This window comes from Nyctibius grandis, chromosome 1 (genome assembly GCF_013368605.1).
Source record: "Nyctibius grandis isolate bNycGra1 chromosome 1, bNycGra1.pri, whole genome shotgun sequence".
In the NCBI taxonomy this organism is placed as follows: Eukaryota; Metazoa; Chordata; class Aves; order Nyctibiiformes; family Nyctibiidae; genus Nyctibius; species Nyctibius grandis.
The window spans coordinates 74,985,684-75,005,373 of NC_090658.1; the positions used below are offsets into that span (position 1 = coordinate 74,985,684).

The following is a 19,690-nucleotide window of genomic DNA, read 5'->3' on the forward strand; positions in this document are numbered from 1 at the left end:
CTGGAGGAACCTCCTGGACTGAGGATGGCTGGCTGAGTAGGCCTCCCAGCAAATATCAGGGTAGTTGAAATCCCCCACAACAACCAGGCCCTGTAATTGCGAGACTGCTCTCAGCTGCCTGTAGAAGGCCTCATCACCCTCCTCATCCTGATCTGGTGGCCTGTAATAGACACCCACAACAGTATCACCCCTGCCAGCCTGCCCCTTAATTCGCACCCACAAACTCTCAACTCGCTCCTGATCCGCCTCTGGACAGAACTCAATACATTCTAGCTGCTCACTCACATAAAGAGCAACTCCACCACCTCTCCTTAGCGGCCTGTCTTTCCTGAACAGGACATAGCCATCCATGACCACATTCCAGTCATGCGAGGCGTCCCACCATGTCTCTGTAATTGCCACTAGATCATAGCCCCCCGACCGAACATGGATTTCTAACTCCTCCTGCTTATTCCCCATGCTGCGTGCATTGGTGTACAGGCATTTCAGGGAGCGAGCTGGGCACAGCGGTTTCATCCCAGATTCACCCCCTGACTTCACCCCAGGGGGATGGGGGGCCTCCTGGTCTACCTCAACACTAGAGCATTGCCACAGTGGTGCAAGCCCAGCTACCACCCCATCCCCCTTCGAATCTAGTTTAAAGCTCTCCGAATGAGCCCTGCTAATTCCTGTCCCAGAACCCTTTTGCCCCTACGACATAAACCTTTCCCATGTATCACTGTCACGCCTGTTGCCTTATAAAACCAGCCATTATCAAAGAACCCAAAGCCCTGCCTGTAGCACCAGTCTCGTAGCCAGGCGTTAATAGCGAGAATCCTACTGTTCCATCCCACATCATCACCTGAAAATGGAAGGAGGGAGGAGAAAACAACTTGTGCCCCAGACTCTTTCACCAACCGTCCTAGGGCCTTGTAGTCTTTCTTCATCCCCCTCAGACTACGGGATGCAGCTTCTTCCCCACCTGTCTGGAAGATCAGCAGGGGGTAGTAGTCTGTGGCCTTCACCAGGTTGGGGAGTTGCCTGGTGATATCCCTGATTCGGGCTCCAGGCAGGCTGCAGACCTCCCTGTGATGGGGGTCAGCTCTGCATATTGGGCCCTCAGATCCCTTTAGAAAGGAGTCTCCAACCACTAAAACTCTTCTCTTCTTCCTTGTGGAGGAGGTAGCTATACGCCTGTCAGGTTTTTCTGACTGTGGTGGGACCTCTGATATAGGTTGCCTCTCCACCACATCCCCAATGGACGGGCTGTATTCCACTAGGGCTTCATATCTATTGCTCAGAGGCACCTGTGGAGGCAAGGTAGGCAAGGAGGGCACTCGCCTTTTGCCACAGCCATAGACTTGCCTCCACTCACTCCTCTCCTCTAGGTTATAATTTTCCACCTGAGAGGGGCAGAGTACAGGGGTCCCTCGATCCTGGGAGCTCTCCGGCAGGTGCTCCCATTTTTGTTGCAGGGAGGGCAGAGCCTGGCTCCACCAGTCTATCTCCATTTCAGCCTCCCGAATGCTCCTAAGCCTTTCTACTTCGGCTTGAAGCCTTTCAACCTGGCTTTGCAGCTGTGCCGCTCGGCCGAGCAGATCATCTACCTGCTCACAGCGCACACAGCCCCCTGACACCACAGAGACGCTGTAGCATTCCCTGCAGCCTGCGACCTGCACCATCGCCTCCTTCCGTGGGAGCTCTGTCTGGGTTCCCACATCCATTTTGGTCTTCTTCCACCGGGTAGATACCATTGTTCTTCCACTGAGCTGGGAAATACCTGTTGGTGCCACCCCTGGTTCACAGCTCCTTGGCACCTTCCTCGCCTTGTGCACTGGGAGGGAGTCAGCGCCCTCCCCAACGAGCTGCAAATGACTGCAGCCTCTCCTGCCCTGGAGGAGCCTCTCCTGCCCTGGGACACACCCAGTCACTGCTGACTCACCCAGGCACTGCTGAGTCTCCCTCTCCCTTCTGGCCAGGGACCGGTCCCTGCCCTCCAGGGGGCTCTTTATCAACGATAACAGGGGGTGGAACGTTTAAATCGCCCGCGGTGCCTCCGGCTACGCCCCCTCCTCTCCTGATTCGTTGCCGGGAACCTCCGGGTCCGGGTCCGGGGTCAGAGGGAAGCAGCTCGGGGCTGATGCTCGCGGGGGGCTCAGGGGGGGCCCAGAGCACGAAAAACCGCCCGGTTAAGCCCGATGTCGCCCTCGCCCCCGCACTAACCTTAAGTCGCTGCCGCCGCTTTCGCTGCTGCCGCCGCTTTTCGCTGCTGCCGCCGCTGTCAGATGAAATGGGTGTGTGCACAACATCTGAGATTTGTAGATCTTTGGAATGTTTTTTTGAAACCTAGTTCATCCATAATAACCTATGTCTGAGGAGAAAACAGCTTTCAATTTAAAGCACTGAACTGGCACTTGAGATTAGGGGAGATTTTTGCAAGACTTCGGTAAGGCTGAGTCCAAACCCACAGTGTTTTTTAGGCACCTAAGAGGATTGAAGTTGCCTTATTGTTCTGGATGTAAACCTACCCTGAATCTCTGAATTTCTCAAATTATGATATTTTCATACCTGCCTTCTTTGTCCATTATTCCTTAGGGCAGGGGCAGTTTTAATTGTGCTTCTGTAACTTTCCAAAACCAGGAAGCTGTGCTATTGAAATACAAATATACATTAATTGCTTGTTGATGTGCACAACTGCAGTTTTCTTTCTTTATCAGCTGAAGAAGAGCCATATATGCTGGCAGTGGGGACTGAAGGGCTATGGAAGCAGCGATTGGATAGGTATGGGCCAGGAGAACTCCTCTATCTTCATATAAGAAATATTTCAGGTAAATACTAAACAAACTGCATGCTGGTGCTACAGACTTGTTGGCATTTATTAGCTCTCCATAACTTTCATCAACAGAACTGAAAGACAAGAGCTTTCATTGCAGTGGTCTGGACTTGAATGCAGTTCTGTGCAGTGAAGCAGCTTTACTGAGCCAAGCCTTTATGTCCATCCTCTTTCTTCTACTTTATGGATCAAACTAATCCTTAGTGAAACCTTACTGACATCACTACAGTTGCAGCAGAGCTAAAATCAACTCTCTGAGCTAAATAGTTGTGCCTCCAGCATCCCAATATATGTCATATATTTATTATCATCAGGGCTATATAGGTACTATATATGTACATTGTATTCCTATAAGGAAGTATCTATCTTCATGTTAACTGAGCCTAACTGTTCATTTGTATTGATTTTTTTTAAAAACTGAAGTGTCTGGCTATTTTTTATTCTTAAAAAAAATATGTGTTCTTATTTACATGTTTGTGCAATGCTTAATATCTTCCCATTTTTCTTCAAGACCTCGACTGGTATAATGGCACTCTTTATTGGGTAAATTCCATGGGGGAAGTTCAGACCTGGTCATTGAACAAAAGAGAGGGTACCACTGAGAATACTTACATATCTGACATCAGAAATGCAAGGACTTTGGCCTTTGATTGGTTGGGTCAATGCTTGTACTGGGCTGGCAAAGCAAATACGGTAGGTATAGTCCCACTTCTTAAAAGGAAAAAACCCCTAAAGTCAATAAGAAAGACTGTAAAACAGTATTTGGGAAGATAATCCTTACTTCTTGCAACCTGAGATGCATTTGGACCTTTGCTGTTATAGTGTAGAACAAGGAGGCCTTTCTTCCCTTGTGTGATTTTCCAGAGTTATGCATAAGTTTGGGGTAAAATGTTCACTAATATTCACTAATGCAGGATACTGAACTCCAGGTGCAAAACAGGCAAATCAAACGTACTATTGATAATTTGTAGCATTCAATATTGTAAAAATAAGTGAAGATCATGAAAATGGAGGCTGCCAAGTTGATCTCAGCTAAGATGTAGATGGACTTTATTTTAATCAAATTTGACATGATTTGTTTACAGAGATTTGCAAGATTAGCCTCTGTACTGTGATGTTTGCAGATCACTGCAGATATAAAAAATAATTACAAATGCACTTTGTACACTCCCATATCAGGAACATTGATGTGAATTATTTAAATAAGTATCTGACTTCAAAATTGCAGTGCTAATTTATGCAGTGCTGTCAAATTATGCCTTTCATTTCTTGTAAGTGCAAAGTCAGAAGCTGTTTTAAAAACTGGAGCTAGGAGGCCAGATTTCACACTGCCTTGCACCCTCATTTACACTTGTGAATAGTGAATATGAAGTGGGTGAGAAACTCTGTTAGACAGAAGGCGGCCAAAACTGGGAAAGCCAAGGGGAAGAAATATTTCAGCTTTTTCTTTTGTTACTTTCTGGCAAACATTAACTAATAATTTTGCCTTATTCTTCGTCCTTATACTTTGAATGTGAAAGGTTTGGGCTTTGAAAGCCTAAGGCTTGCATAATCTTTTGATAAATGGATGTGGAAAAGTCACTTATGTATACTCAATTGATCATGGCTGGTGATTTAGGTGTGATGCTAAAAGCAATTCTTTTGTCCCTAGATCTACAGAAAATCACTGCTGGGAGGCCATATGGATGTTGTGGCTCATGTTGTGTTCCTAGTGAAGGATCTAGTAGTGGATTCAGTAAATGGCTATTTGTACTGGGCCACACTGTATTCAGTGGAGAGCGCAAGACTGAATGGAGAGGAGTATCTTATGTTACAAGAGCAGCTACAGTTTTCTGGTAAACAGGTGACTGATTTTTTTTTTTTTTATTGGGGATGTGTTTTAGTGGCTAGATCTCTTGAATATAGTCAGTCTTCATGGTTGTCAATATCACCATGTTATGACCAGAAAAATAACATGCCTTTCTTGCAATATTGTTGTATCATTTTGAGAACAGAGTAAGAATTATATCATGTAATAGCTGTAGTGAAACTCTGGCCCATAATTCTAAAGTCAGACCCTTGCAACAAAATGTGACATTAAAGATGTCCTTATAGTTGTAATGCTGCTCCTTCCCATATGTGAAAGGCACTTGCTTTTTCCAAATGGCTTAAGTCTAGTGGTCAGTTCTGGCTTTCCTATCAAAATACGGAGCTGGAGCTCCATAGTATCCTGCCTCCTCTGTGATGTTCCCCACCTCACAGGTCCTGACAGGGCCAGTTTTAGGGTTAGACACTTGCCAGGGACACCAGAGTGGCATGTCAGGCTGCAGAGCTGCTGTTGCAGAGACAGCCTTTGCCTGTGCTAATGAGAGAGGGGGCCAGCAACTGGTGCCATGCTTGTGCTTGCTTCCTTTCTCCCCTCCCCTTCCTTCCCCTCCTCATGTAGCTGGGAGAAAAGTGATAGATGACCCAATTCCCTGGCAAGAAAACCCCTTACTGCCATAACAGGGACTGGAGGACTCCGGGAGCCAGTGGGATTGGGACTGCAGACCCAGTGAAGCACACAAGGTTTGAACCTTTCCCAGGCTGTGTCCTGAGCAGGTCAGGCTGAGGGACCATCCCATCTATTGCAGTGCTTTTACTCTATGGAGTCTCTCTCAAAGAAAAGCTGAATGCTCCCTGCTTCAAACCACAGCCTGTGTGGGGTTTTACCCTCTGTCCCAAGTGCTGGAGTGAGACATAGGTTGACTGCCACAGAACAGATTAACTTAGATATATTATTACTGCAACAGCTTTCTTGAAAACACAGCTCTTGCCAAAGAAGCCTTTTTAAAAATTCCATCTGTCTTACAGTTTGTGCTCCCATTTTACCTGAAGACAGGTTCTCTAGTAAAGATGCTTTCTAAATTTGAGAGATGTACGTCTCTTGGTTAGCTTTGTATCATTCCACAGAACATTTCAATTTCCTTTCCCAAAGGTAAAAAGGCTGTTGTTTCTCTGATTATTAAAAAAAGCCAGGCCTGGCTTAGTCTCTGAAAGGCAATCAACATTCAGAAATGCCAGCCGATCTCACAGGTCCCTGTTGCATTCATGAGGGTTTGGGGAGGAGAGGGAAAGCTGGTTCTGGTGTGGCACCTGTTATATTTGTAAACCTAAATACAGAAGAACTGAAAAACTTTTGTCACATGTAGTGAGAAATGTCTGTGCTGCAAAGGGTCACTGTATTTTCTATGCCTCTCCATGGAAGCTGGCTGGTGTGGACTGTCTTCATGGGAAGATATATGCTGTCCAAGCTCAACGGCACACTTACACTTATCACATACTTTCTGGGTGATCTGTTGCAAAGGATTGACGATTTGCAGTTTATTCTAAGCGGTGAATGTCACCTTCCTTGCCCTTCTCTTTTGATTCACTACCTGTTTCTTGGAATTGCCTCATGGTAACCTTAAATTTCTTGTTCTTGTTTTCAAGAACCTTGGCAGCAATAAGACGGCTTGTCTGCTCCTGTCATTTTTTTTCTGCACCTTCCTCTATGTCAGTGATACCAGCCTTCAACCATCCACTTATTCACACCTCCTACAAACAAACATCTCCTCTCCTACTTCCATGCTGCCCCTAATCTATGCACTGACTTCCTGAACTCAGCCTTCTGCCGTGACGCGTACAGGAAAAAAGCCATGTAAAAATGTCTAGATTGAGAAGTGACCAGATATAGCTGACAGGTGTTTGTTTATTAAAAAAAAACCCAAAATAAACCCTTAAGGTAAAAAAGGGCAGTACAACATTCTTTAATGGTGGAATTATCGAACTGTCATTATTGTCCCATGTAAAGATGCAAATATATGTTTGCACAAGTAATAATATGTATCTTCCTTGCACAATGAAGTCCTTTATCCTGAAAAGAGTATCTCTTACCTCAATATTAAAACACAGATGTAACAGTTAATTGCTGTTATGCAACAGTTAGAGCATGTTCTCTACATAGATAGAATCATAGAATTGTTTTGGTTGGAAAGGACCTTTAAGATCATCGAGTCCCACCGTTAATATAACTGATTACATAACTGGTTCTTACTGGTATTTTCTAGCTGTTTTTCTAATAAAGAATTGCCATTCAGCTGGTCAGTACAGGATCTTCAGTAGTGTGTATCTGTATCTCTGTTTAGCTTGAAATCTGAGTGATTGGAATAGGAGAGGCTACTATGGAGATGACAGGTTTCCTAAACAAATATGAAGGCAGAGCTTTGAAAGTCTAATTTCTTTGGCAGGAACTAGATCCTTCTATGACAATTGTTTTATTTTCCAATCAGTCGTTTAGCTTAGCTGGTGTGCATTGGCATAGGTTGATTGATTTTGGCAGAGCTGCTCTGATTTATTTCACCTTAGGATCTGGCACAGAATTTCCAAAGCACTTAATAAGTTGTTTACACTGTACAATATGCCTGGGACAAAAGTAACAACTCATAGGGGAGCAGAAAAGTATGTTGCATGCAGGAGGGGCCAGTACCTCCAAGGTGTGGCCTCTTAATATTTCTAGTCAAGAGGTATTTCAAGTAGCTAAATTTATGTTGCGTCTTATGATGTGGAGTTACATTGCATGATCACAACTATATATCATGTCCAGAGACTAACACCTCTCTTGAAATGGAAAAAGTTTGTCTATTTTTGAAGCATAACGAAAGGGAGGTGTTAAATTACTGCCTAACTCCTGAATACGAATAGTACAAGTATTTATTTTAATAATGGGAATACAGTGATCAGGAGAAAGAAGATGGGCACATCTATGGGAAAATGTAATAGTTGCAGAAAAAAAGTGGGGCAAGGAAAGAAGTTCTAAATTTTTAAAAAAGCAAGGTAGATTCAGGAAGATGTAATTTGGTGTTGCACATGGGAGGTAGAATAGGTAAATGGGATAAAATATAACATGCTTGATTAAATATGCACTCAGGCATATACATACTGTAAGATATTTTTAACAGGAAAACCTATAGGAGCAATCATTCAAACCTTGATTTTCTGACATACTGTGTCAACAGAAATATGTCAAGAATGTGATTACATAAGGACCAACAGACAACTAAGTGATATGGCATTTGCTTTCCTGTCATCATCTTCTCCAGTTTATTAATGAAGAGTTAAAAAAAAAAAGGCCGCTCCACTTATGTCCATAACGGAAATTTAAGCTTAGAAAAGAATAGCTACCACTAGTGTTTGGATGAGAAGTGTGAGAGCTGCTGGAAAACATGTTCAGAGAAGCCCCTAATAACTTGTAAGCTGTGCTAATGACATGACATAGACTGAACTTGATAACATTTAGCAGACTAATTTGTGGAAGAAAATTCTTTGTTACTCACAAAACAGATTATTAGATGTCTGATTTCTATTAGTTTTGCATATGGTGTTGAATCTGTTGTTTACTGCAAAAGCAAGAAATCTCTATTTTGAATATTAGATCCTATTAAAAATAAACAAATAATCTTGCACCTAGTTTAGATGAAGATGAAACATTGAAGTGATGAACAGGAAGATCGTTTCATTTCCCCCCGACTCTTTATTTAATAATAAATGATTTACCAAAATCTAAATATTTGAATTTCCTGTTTAACCAAATACATCAATACAAATTTTGCATCTGTTTTCCATAAATAATACAACACATTAAATATTCTGTGCATAAAATCAAAGCTAGAAAACAAAGACAAAAGATCTGAAATACTTCTTTCAAAAAGTGATTCTGACTTTCAGACTGTACATCAACCACCTGTTTCTGAAAAAGAATATGAAAATACCAGAGATGTTCTGGAAATTTTGATAGGTAGTTCCACTAATCACTTGATACACTATTGCCATCATATCTGAAGTACTCAGATACCCCAGGGATGAACACTGTGACAGATGCTCATAAAATGCTATCTAGAAAATCATCAGATGCTATAAATAGGTGTCCACCAAGGACCTGATTATTTTCTAGTGTTACTTCTTTTTGTGTCAGAATAAACATTCATAGTAGTAATGTTATTTTTACCAATAATATTTTTGCCAAAAACTCATGATGCTGTCTATACAACAGTTATGCCTAAGGGCTTCTACCTCAGAAGTGAAGGCATGTTCAAATTGCCATTTGGACTTTTTTTCTTAGGTGGTTGGTTTAACTTTGGATCTCACCTATGGTTTTCTTTACTGGCTTGTGCAAGATAGTCTATGCCTAAATCTATACAGAGTTTCTCTTTGCAAAGAAGGGTAAGTAAATGTGTATCAGAGGTAAGAAAGTCTGTATTTTCTACTTTTTGTGATACTCTTTAAAAAAAAATTTTGTCTAATGCTGGGCACACTAGTTACTAATTTAACAATAAACAAAAGAAGAGCTAATAGTCACACCTAGCTGATGGCAAACTGCATGTTGAGATAGTTGTTAACGTGGTTTTACAGTGAGAGAAATACTGTATGGATGCTCACCTGAACTGAGGTCCTGCTCATCAATTTTTAGGCTCAGTTTTAGGAAATAATCACCGATTATTGTCTATTTTACCTTGACATTTACAACAGCTGACAGTTTTCAAGTGCCTGGAGCTGTAACTTGTTCATCTTGCATGGAACTTAGGACTTGAACTGACACCACTTTCTCACCTTAGCAACCAGCACTCAGCAGGCTTTCCTCTTGATCACCCTGAGCATGAAACAGCTTCATTATTCCTGAAAAGTGAAATTTAAAAAAACCCAAAACAAACCCATGTTTGTGGGTCACCTCGAATATATACTAAGACCTTAATAAAAATGGTAATTTGTTCTGTAAGTGCCAAGTGCATGGTGAGTGGTAGCTCATGAAACTGCATTTTTTCTTTTTCATATGGAGAGTGTCTTTTTTTTTTTTTTGCAAGCATCAGATTAAACCTCTTAAACTTCATTGAACAGTATTGTATTTACATGTGCTGATAATGTTGCAGGCTGGCTTTGTGTGGAATCAGCTGAATTTTCTGATTGATTTTAGACTTTCTATGATTAATGGTAAACATTTAAAGAATCAAAATATGTTGATTAGTTTTAGCTAGAACATGCAGCTCCATTGTGAACCAATTGGCAGCCATAAATCATTGTCCCTGGTGTGCCAGAATAGAGAGATTAGAAGTAATCCATCCTAATGGACCTGATGGCACGCCAAAGCCTTTCCAAATTTGTTTTGGATAGCATGTGTCTAAGCTGAAAGACATTTCTGAGATGGCAAAATGATGCCTCTTACAACATATTTAATCTCTTACTCAGAAGATAAACTGGGACCAAAAAAAGGCCTGTAAGTTTTGACACAGAAGTAACAAGAGAGATTAAATCACCAGTGATGCCAGTAGAGAAAATAGAGTTTAATAAATAGTGGAAGATTATTGAGGAATCTAGCATGGTCAAATTCATCTGGGGACCTGCTCTAATGAAGTAGAATGAATCTCATGCTGTGAAGTAGACTCCACTATTTCAGTGGAATTGCTTAGAGACGGTGTGCTGATTTTTCAAAATACTTTTCTACATCCATACATCAGAATATTAAGCCATTTTATGATTGTTTTATAATTAAATAAAGGGAATGAAGATTTTGTTTTGCAGGTGCTCCTGCAATGTGCCATTCTGAGATGTGTTCTGCTGTAGAGAATTTAAAGGAAACTTTTTGAATTTTTTTCCTGGCTCCTACATGAATATTAAGAATTTGAATGATGAGAAACTTATCGATGTGTCAAACATTGCATAAAACCTGTTCTCTCTACACGTGTGTTTTCAATTTGCTAATTTCAAATGTGTTTTCACAGTTGTGGTAATGCCATCATCACAGAATTTGCAGCATGGAGTACTTCAGAAATATCTCAGGGTGCACTGGAATACTACAGTGGTCGTCTGTTCTGGATTAATACTCTTCAATTCATTACAACTCAGGAAGTCATTCAGAGCCTTAGCATTCCCTTCTCACAACCAGCAGAGTTTACAGCCTTTACCCTTGTTCACACATCACTTAAACCTTTGCCAGGTACATTATTTTCTTTATCTAAACCCCTCAATAAAGATATTCACTGTCAGCTTGTAATTCTCCATTCTTGAAATTCTTTAGACATTTGACAAAAGATAAGGACAACAGCAACTTATTAATAAATATATCAGGCTATACCTGGATAATGTGCAATTATAAAAGCTGCTGGGTATGGTTAAAAAGAATACATGGTGGTGTTATTAATTGTTTCTATCTAATGACAGTTTACAGGATTTTCCATAGTACTTTGATGTTTAAGTTTTAAGTTTGAAAAGTTTGCTCATATTCTTTAAATATGAGCTCATACTATTGCTCATATTCTTTAAATTATTATTATTTCTTCCTCTCTATATGGACAGGAAATTTTTCTTTTACACCAAAAGTTATTCCAGATTCAGTGCCGGAGTCTTCCTTCAGGATTAAAGGAAATTCATCAAGTTTTCACATCACTTGGAGTCCCTCCACAAATGTGGAATGGGGAACTGTCTTTTACTGTGTGGGATCAAAAGCTCTACAGGTGAGGATATTCATGCAATCCCTCCTTATTATCTCCATGTATTACTGCATCTACTTGCTGATGTATCTTTTTTTAAATAGAAATACAGTTTGTTTCTTCTCCAGCATTTACAAATTGGTCAAGCAACAAAACAACTGTAAATACAAAGCAAGCTGTCTTATTTCTCCACCACTGAGGCCAGCACGGGAGGAGCAAGGGTTCAGCTGTAGCTTTGGGCTAGCTGCTGAGGTGTGAACTGCGGGTGAGGAGATCCCAGTACTCAAAGTGTGAGAAAGCCTTTCACGGTAACTCAGAGACAGAAGTGTCATCTGAGCTGCCAGTGGGATAGCCTTTGCCTGAATGTGAAATCTAGCCTTCATCCACACTTAATTTTAGTATGTTTGGCAAGCTGAACTTTAAATTCAAAGGGCAGATTGCTAGCAGATTGCTACGCATCACTGCAGTGCCACAGGAGCTGGTGAAACAATGATCAATCACGGGAAGAGAAGCTCTGTCTTGAATTAGTTGACCAGCGTGGTGAGGGGAATTTTGGAAAATTGAAGGCCTTTCTGAGAGGAAAAAAAAATGTTTTCTTTTATTTTACTCTGTTTTATTTCATTCACAGTCTTTGGAGAGTGAAAGGTGCCTCCACCCCTGTAACCTGACAGTCCCATCCTACCGAGTTGATTGGCTGGAATCATTTGCACTCTTTGATTTTACCGTCACTCCATACACATACTGGGGCAAGGCACCAACAACATCTGTATTCCTCCAAGCCCCTGAAGGAGGTACCAGAATTTTATATCCCATTGCTCACCTCTAATGGGTACCGGGACCACATCTGTGTCAGCAAGTGAAACCCTGGTGAGGAATGAGCAGCTTTCAGGGCTAGTCAGCTGCAGGCAGAGTTGCAAGGACATGTTCTTGAGTATCTTAGGCAATTATCTACTGCACACATAAATGCATGCAGCTGCAGCAATAGAATTTGGAACAGAAAGTGCATGACAATATATCCATCATGTGTCTATGACTACGAGCAAGAAAGAGAAACTGAGACCCATTACAGTGATCATCAAAGGCTGCTTGTAATATATTAACCACTTTTTAACTTTTTAATAAAGGTTACATACTTTTTACTTCAGTGTTTATTTTTGCACTCATGCAGGTCAAAGTTAAGTCACCTAAAATATAGTGCTGAGTGACTGGAGCGCTGAGAAAGCTTATGAGCTGCAGTACATTTTGAAGTGGTTAGAAGGGGGGATAGAGTACACTCTATATTGTGAAAATTCTTGCAGCTCCATTGCAGCTACAGAACTTGGCTAAATAGATATGTCCCGGTCTGAGTGCAGGAGTGCATTTGTCTGTGTTCATACAGCTCTTTTTTTTTTTTTGCTAAGCAAGTTAAAATCCGGTGCCTACACACCTATGAAAACCAGAAAGGAATTACCATGGAGTTTTAGATATTCTTCTCTAATTTACACCTCACCAATTGCTATCTGTCTCTGTCAGCATTGGGGTTTTAACGATCAGGCTCAAAACTAACAGAGTTAATTATGAAGTAACGTTTGTGTTTTAACAGGAGTACTTCACTCTGTGTTTATCTTTCTTTTACACAGTTCCTTCAGCCCCTACAAACCCTAGAATATATGTGTTACAAAATCACATACATAAAAGTGATGAGAAAGTCCTTGTGGAGTTCAGGTGGGGCAGGCCTGAAAGGGAGAACGGAGTACTAACGCAGTTCAGGGTTTACTATCAACTTTTGAGTCAGAATGGCACTGCTGACACTTTCACGGAGTGGAATGCGAGCAACGTCAAACCCACCCTGATGATATTTTCTCTCAGGGATGTGCTTCCTAGCCTCACAATAAGGTTTCAGGTATGAAAAATTACTGAGCTTATCTCATGGTAGATGGTAGATGTTCTCAATGCAGCCTGACATGTTTGCTTAGGAGATGGTATTGGGCTTGGGGCAAGAACTTGTGGTTTCTTCTTGTGGAATTGCTGATTCACTTGACTCAACTTTGGATGCCTGGCTTAACCTTTCTACATACTATATTGTTCACTAAATAAGATGAAAAATAATGCTGCAATATTATACAGGTTTGGTGAGGCCCAAAATAAACTTTTCTAGAGGTCTCTCAAAGCCACTGCTAAAAGCTTCAAGTTACACACAGATTTGACTGAGCTGGTGGAGGGTGACAGGCTATTAAAACAGAGCCACAGATCAAGAGAAGTTCCACTGCTGGAGAAATGTAAGGACTCACATGGTTTCCATAAAAAAAGACTTCCATATTAAAACTTGTCAAGAGGTCATGTTTTCATTGCAATAAAAGGTTTGGAACACAGAGAACGTGTTTGAAAGACAAGTTAAAAACATGAGAGTGTGTAATAGGCCAGGTATTGAGGGGCTGCATGATGAACCAATGAACACCATATTGGTTGCAACATCAACCAACAGCAGGAACTGCTCCAGCCTGGGGAAGGAGACAAGACTGTCTGGTGTCTGTTGAGCTCTAATTGACAGATGCAGAATGAGTTTTCACTTTCTGGGCCACTGCTTAAAATTCTCTTCATAGCCATGGTCCAACCCTGAACTGATCAGCACAGCCTTAGGTCAAACAGAGCACATGCATGTGTTCCTAGCTGAGCAGCCAGGGGATCTGATTCTGGTTTTGTCATTAACAATGACTTTACAGGCTCTTGAATGCAATGCTTTATGTTACTACTTAACATATGTAACAATCTCCTGTCTCACAGGTGCAAGCCTTCACCTCTGTGGGTCCAGGACCTTTGTCTGATATAGCAGAGAGGAATTCATCAGGTATGGATGACTTAGGTGCCATCTCATGGTTTGTGTGTAATAGCTGGTGAAATCAACAGTACAGGAATTTGATAATCTGATAAATAGCCTCTGACACTTTGAGTGACATTCGTTTCACCCTACAGTAGATACCACAGAGGAAATAGTTACAGCTTCTGACATGAAATGATTAACACATTTTTATCATTAGATTAAATTTCAGGAATTTCAAGCCTTTCCTCAAAACTATGCTAAATTAACTCTTCTAGGCAACCCTGAGGTAGTACGGAACAGCAGGTTTTGATCTGTAATCTGCATACTGCCAGAGATGATAGAATATTTCTAATTGGGCTGTGAAAGGTAACCAGGAGAGCTAGAGATCTACTAGGGATCATAGACTGTTTCTAGTTGGGCTGTTAAAGGTAATTAAGTGAGCAAATCTGTTTTTACTAGGCTTAAATTTGTTAGATAAACATCCACAATGTCATTGAAAAAATCCTAGGAGTTTGCATGTGGTGACAAGAAGGCAACTCATTATTTTATTTATTTGCTGTGACATATGACCAAATATGATTTGTGCAGGGCCATCATTTATTTTTATCTTGTATTTGCTTTCCTTATGAATGACTGCTATTGTCTAGAATGTTTTTTGTAAATTCTGCTGTGCCCTTTTCCTTCCAGATCTTTTCCCTGTCCCAACTCTTATAACTGTTTCTGCCAACAAGTTGTTTCTTACTGACATAGACAATAATCATACCATATGGGAACTTTCAGCAAAGACAAATGTAAAGGACATCTGTTATACTGCTAATGATGACAAAGCATACTATATCGTAGAAGATTCTCTTTTTCTTCTGAATACACAGACTACTTCAGAGTTTCAGGTATTCCTTTGTTCATTCCCTCTCTTGAGAGAATCTAGGAAAATATGTGGCCATTATTGCTTTGATTTTGGGGCTAATTTTGTTTTTGAAGAAGTCAAAATGTTCTGCATTCTTGAAACAGATAAAAAGCAGCATGATGAACAAAGCACATTTAATGGCAAAATAAAGTGGGGAAAACAGGACTGGAAATACAGAATTTTCTTGATGACTGTCAGTTTTTATGAGATGTAATATGAAAGCGATTAGCCAGATAATTTTCCTTTTTATCAGTACAATAAAAATCATATAATAAGATTTGAACTTCAAATTTTTGTCATCATTAACTATTAAAATAGGCCAGAGTACGCCATTGGTAGTTTTCCTGTTAAGCATATATGATGTTACTGACATCTGCTTTGTTGATAAGATATGTCAGCAGATATTTAATTTAAAATTCACATTATTAAATACAATAAATTTATTTTTTGTATGAAATGTAATTTAATTTAATTTGATTTCAATCTAATTTCAAGAATACGGAAGCAACATGGAAGCAACAACTGATCTTTCTGAAACAATAGTTTTCATTCATACAAAAATATTGCAATCTTTGTTCCATGGCATCTCTTCATATTTTGACTTCTACTTGCCGAGTAGAAATTATTTCAGAAACAAATCTAATTTCATAATGTCCTAGCATCAGGTGGGAAAATTCTGCTCTCAAGCAGTTTTAATAATGTTTTATTTTTTTCTTAAGTTTTTCAAAGATGCATATCTTCACAATGCCACAGCCATCACAATTGACTGGATTGCAAGACATCTCTTTGTTGCCAGGAAAACACCATGGAATGAAACTCAAATATTTGTTATTGATCTTGAGCTCAAGACAAAATCTCTAAAAGCCTTGAACATACAGTTGGGTAAAAGTAAATCAACTGTATCATCTCTGTTGTCATATCCTTTCTTAAGGTAAGGCATATATTACTAATAACTTTTCAAAGAATATTTTAAACATGATTTTCATTAAACCATCAACTGTTAAGGACTGAAAAGGACTTTTTATAGTACATGAGCCTTTTACATTGTGCAAATCTCAGAAATTTATGGATGTAGTTCTACTTTTATGCTGCTAGTTGAGCTTGGACATATCTAATTTCAAAAAGATGTCTGTGTTTGAGTAAAGATTTCAAATGATATTTAAATACTGATAGGTTCTTCTATTTAAGTGACGCAAATTAAAGCCAGCACCAGATAATTTTTTGCAGTAACCGTTTTATCTAGAATAGTCAGTTATTGTGACCTTCCATTCAAAAATATCCTTTAAACACCTGGAATCACTCTGCAAGTATGTTGCTGTAGTTACCTTGTTTTAAATGTTTGGGAGGTTTGTGACTGTAGTCATGTACAGGACTGCATTTAGGGCAGATCGCTTAGATTGAAGTTTTTCTACTGTAAGCAATGCATTTTATTTGATAGCCGCTTGTACTGGATGGAAGAGCTTGATTATGGCAGCCACATGTTTTATTATGATATTCTGAATAACACCATGCACCACATTTTGGGATACGTATTGGCAGAAGAACAGATGAGGAACTACTGCACCTGTAACGTGGCAGAAGCAGAGCTAGGAAGACCTATGAGTATAGATGTGTCTGACTCCAAGAATCCCCAGCTGCTCTTTATCAGAGGAAGAGACGAAATATGGGCCTCAGATGTGGATGGTTGCCACTGCTGGAGAATTACCAAAATACCAAATTTTCAAGGTCTGAGTGCTCTGTTATGTTTCTAGGTAGTTTGTTATTCTTGCTGTGTCTTACATCAAACAATGTTCATTTCAGCAAAATAGCATTCATGAAGCACTTTCTTTATAAAATTGATTCACCTACAGTCAAAATAGACAAAATGTTTGTGTTCTGTGTTTCCAGTTGTGTACCCTGTTGATACAAACTAGGAGAAAGAGCAGTGTGAGCATATTTACTGATGCAAGTACGTATTCTATTAAGATGTAAATCAAATGGAGACTCTACAGCCTCAAATGCTACTTGTTAATAGATTTCACTTATAGTATTAACACATTATTTTGCTAGGGTTTCATATTAGATACAGGTATTACAGTTTATCTCAAAGAAAAGATACAATACTGTCTTAAGTTATGCCTGAAAGTGGCATTGCAGACTTCAGTATGTGGGGAGGTAACCTTGTACAGGTAGAGTCTTGTATGACAACTTATCTATGTTGCACTTCTTGTAATGATAACACTTACTCTTCGTTGCTTAGATTTTGGCTTGATTCTGGAGGAGTGCTGGTAAAGCTGTTCTGTTACAAGAGGAACTGCCTTAATTATTCCTGGGAGATGGCAGAGCACTGTGGGTTTTGTCTTGGAAAAATGATGGAAGTTTCTATAGACAACTCTTGCTCTTGTGTTTTATTTCTGGTGTTTGTTAATTGAATTGCAGTTTTCACAATTATGGATAATAAAAGGTCTTCAAATCTACACTTGTAAACTGAAATAACAAAGTCTCTCAGCTTCATGAGACCTGTTGGAAAACATCAGAAATCTCTTTTCTAGGGGAGATCTTTGAAGATGTGGTATGACTAAGATACTCACCCATATTGACTCATCATTCACATACTGTGAATACAAGCACCCATCTGCTCTTGTAAAATTGTCAGCTCAGGGTTTATTCTCAAGTTTAACTATACAATGTTTTCCTACAGGTAAGAAAATCAGCAGCTTGACTGTAGATAAGAAATTTATATACTGGAGCACTGAAACAAAGGAATACACTGAAATTTGGCTAGCAAATAAAGAAAGCACAGGACTCTTTCTTCAGAAGAGAGCAAATCATGAGCTAAAAATCTTAGCCTACAGCTCAGCAGCACAATTATATCCAGGTAGAGGGGATTTGGGTTGTTTTGTAAATGTAACAAATTTATTTCAGAGCATGTATTTGAGTTGCAGATCATGCTATGTGTATTTATGTAGAGTATGCTTTACGGATCCAGGTACCTTCTAGAGGGAAATAATTCACCATGTACTTTTAAAAGGATGAATATAAGGACTGGCCTTTTGTTGGATCACATGGAAGGTCATGATCATGAATATTGCCTGTGTTTCAAAGGGTCAGGATGTTAATGCCAAACCATGCCTGCTTTCAAAGTTCTGTCAAACCTGGAGATTTAGAAAAGGTGGTGCACATTAAAGCACAGAAAAAGAGCAAACGTGTCCACACAGTGTTGTAGAAAGAGTTTGATAATGAGCCCTGTTATGACACAGATTGCAGGTTTTGTTCAAAAGTATGAAAAGCTGAAAAAAAATGTCTGCCCTTCCCAAAACAAAGAGGTAAGAACTCTGCTTATTAAAATGATTTATAAAGAAGTACCTGAGAGGCAATTACAGATTACATTATAGTAGACCCAGGCCTCGCTTAGAATTCCTAATATTCTAAACAAACCATTGTAGAATGATAATGAAAGAAATAAAAACTAATTTTACTAGAAAGTTAGGATTCATGGTACCTATAGGGATTATCTTTGTAAATGCAGAGATTTAGAGTAGCTGCTAGCATGACAAATATATTCAAAATGATTCTTCAACTTCAGGTTTGCATAAAAATCTGACAAATACACAAGAGAATATTTTAACAAGATGGACTTCTTTGGAATAAAACAATTTCACACTGCTTTGGGCAGTCAGTAGAGTTACTCCAGCCTGCAGCTGCTATGACCAGTGCCCAGGCTATTCTTACCAGTACTTTGGGCAAGTTTGTTCCCATGAGGTCTGTGTGGGCTTGGCATTGGTGCAGGAGTCTGGTTTGGCCCTGATACAAAATGTACCAATCCCTGTCCCCAGGGATAGGGATTCCTCCAAAAGCCCCAGGCTTAGCTGGTGCAGAAAGCGAAGAACCAAATTTCAGTCCTAAGAGATTGTTTCTACCCAGAGATCCCCACAGAGCTCTTATTTACATTGACTGCTGCAAATATATTTGGAGGAATACAGAGCCTTGGCATTTGGTGTGTGTGTGGGGCGCCAATGCGCAGAATTATTCATACATGTTTAAGATAAAAGTAAATGAACATACTACAATAAGAAAAAAATTATTTTCTTCTTCTCAGTACTGAAAGCAAATGGTTTATATGTGAAAAAGTAATGTTTGCGAAGACCAGCTGGGTTGACTGACACGCTTTTCATTGCTTTAGTGATGTGAGCAAGGAGTACTGCTAGAGTTTCCTTTCATTCTCACCTATTTAATTGCCATCCAGAGATGTGATGTCAGTTGATCATTTAACACATCAGAAGCACTCCTGTCACAGATTCTGGGAGAGAATGATTTCTCTTCAGGGTTAGGAGGAAGGGGACCGAATACATAGTAAAAGGTTTTCTTTTCAGGATAAACACATTTCTATGGAACTGCCTGACAGAAACTTTAACTCTGAAAATGACTCAATTCTTTATTCCATCTGGGACTTTTCCCTTGGGAGTTTTACTACTCTAGCTAACTATAAAACTGACAAAGATTCCACCATACATTTATTTCTGTTCAACAGACTTTTTTATTCTCCTTCCCTTACATGCATGAACCTGACTTGGTAGGAATGGCGGGTTTGCTCATTTAGGGAGAAAAGATCTCAACAATGAGGTCAGTTGTTCTGGCTTAAGGGCAAACATTTGTCCTTGTACCACCTTCCTCATGCATGTGCCTTAATCTTTTCCTTCTTGGCAGTAAGT

General features: G+C 39.9%; 1 protein-coding gene across 1 annotated transcript in view; it reads left to right on the plus strand.

The window, feature by feature from the left end:
* ROS1 (ROS proto-oncogene 1, receptor tyrosine kinase) overlaps positions 1 to 19,690 on the plus strand; it is an 84,267-nt gene that overhangs the window by 22,358 nt on the left and 42,219 nt on the right. Inside the window, exons 15-27 of the mRNA XM_068405805.1 lie at positions 2,697 to 2,807; positions 3,324 to 3,505; positions 4,464 to 4,655; positions 8,931 to 9,031; positions 10,585 to 10,799; positions 11,159 to 11,323; positions 11,922 to 12,083; positions 12,912 to 13,174; positions 14,056 to 14,119; positions 14,780 to 14,982; positions 15,719 to 15,930; positions 16,438 to 16,724; positions 17,680 to 17,856. Coding sequence (XP_068261906.1) covers positions 2,697 to 2,807; positions 3,324 to 3,505; positions 4,464 to 4,655; positions 8,931 to 9,031; positions 10,585 to 10,799; positions 11,159 to 11,323; positions 11,922 to 12,083; positions 12,912 to 13,174; positions 14,056 to 14,119; positions 14,780 to 14,982; positions 15,719 to 15,930; positions 16,438 to 16,724; positions 17,680 to 17,856 — 2,334 coding nt within the window. The remainder of the gene's footprint in view (positions 1 to 2,696; positions 2,808 to 3,323; positions 3,506 to 4,463; positions 4,656 to 8,930; positions 9,032 to 10,584; positions 10,800 to 11,158; positions 11,324 to 11,921; positions 12,084 to 12,911; positions 13,175 to 14,055; positions 14,120 to 14,779; positions 14,983 to 15,718; positions 15,931 to 16,437; positions 16,725 to 17,679; positions 17,857 to 19,690) is intronic.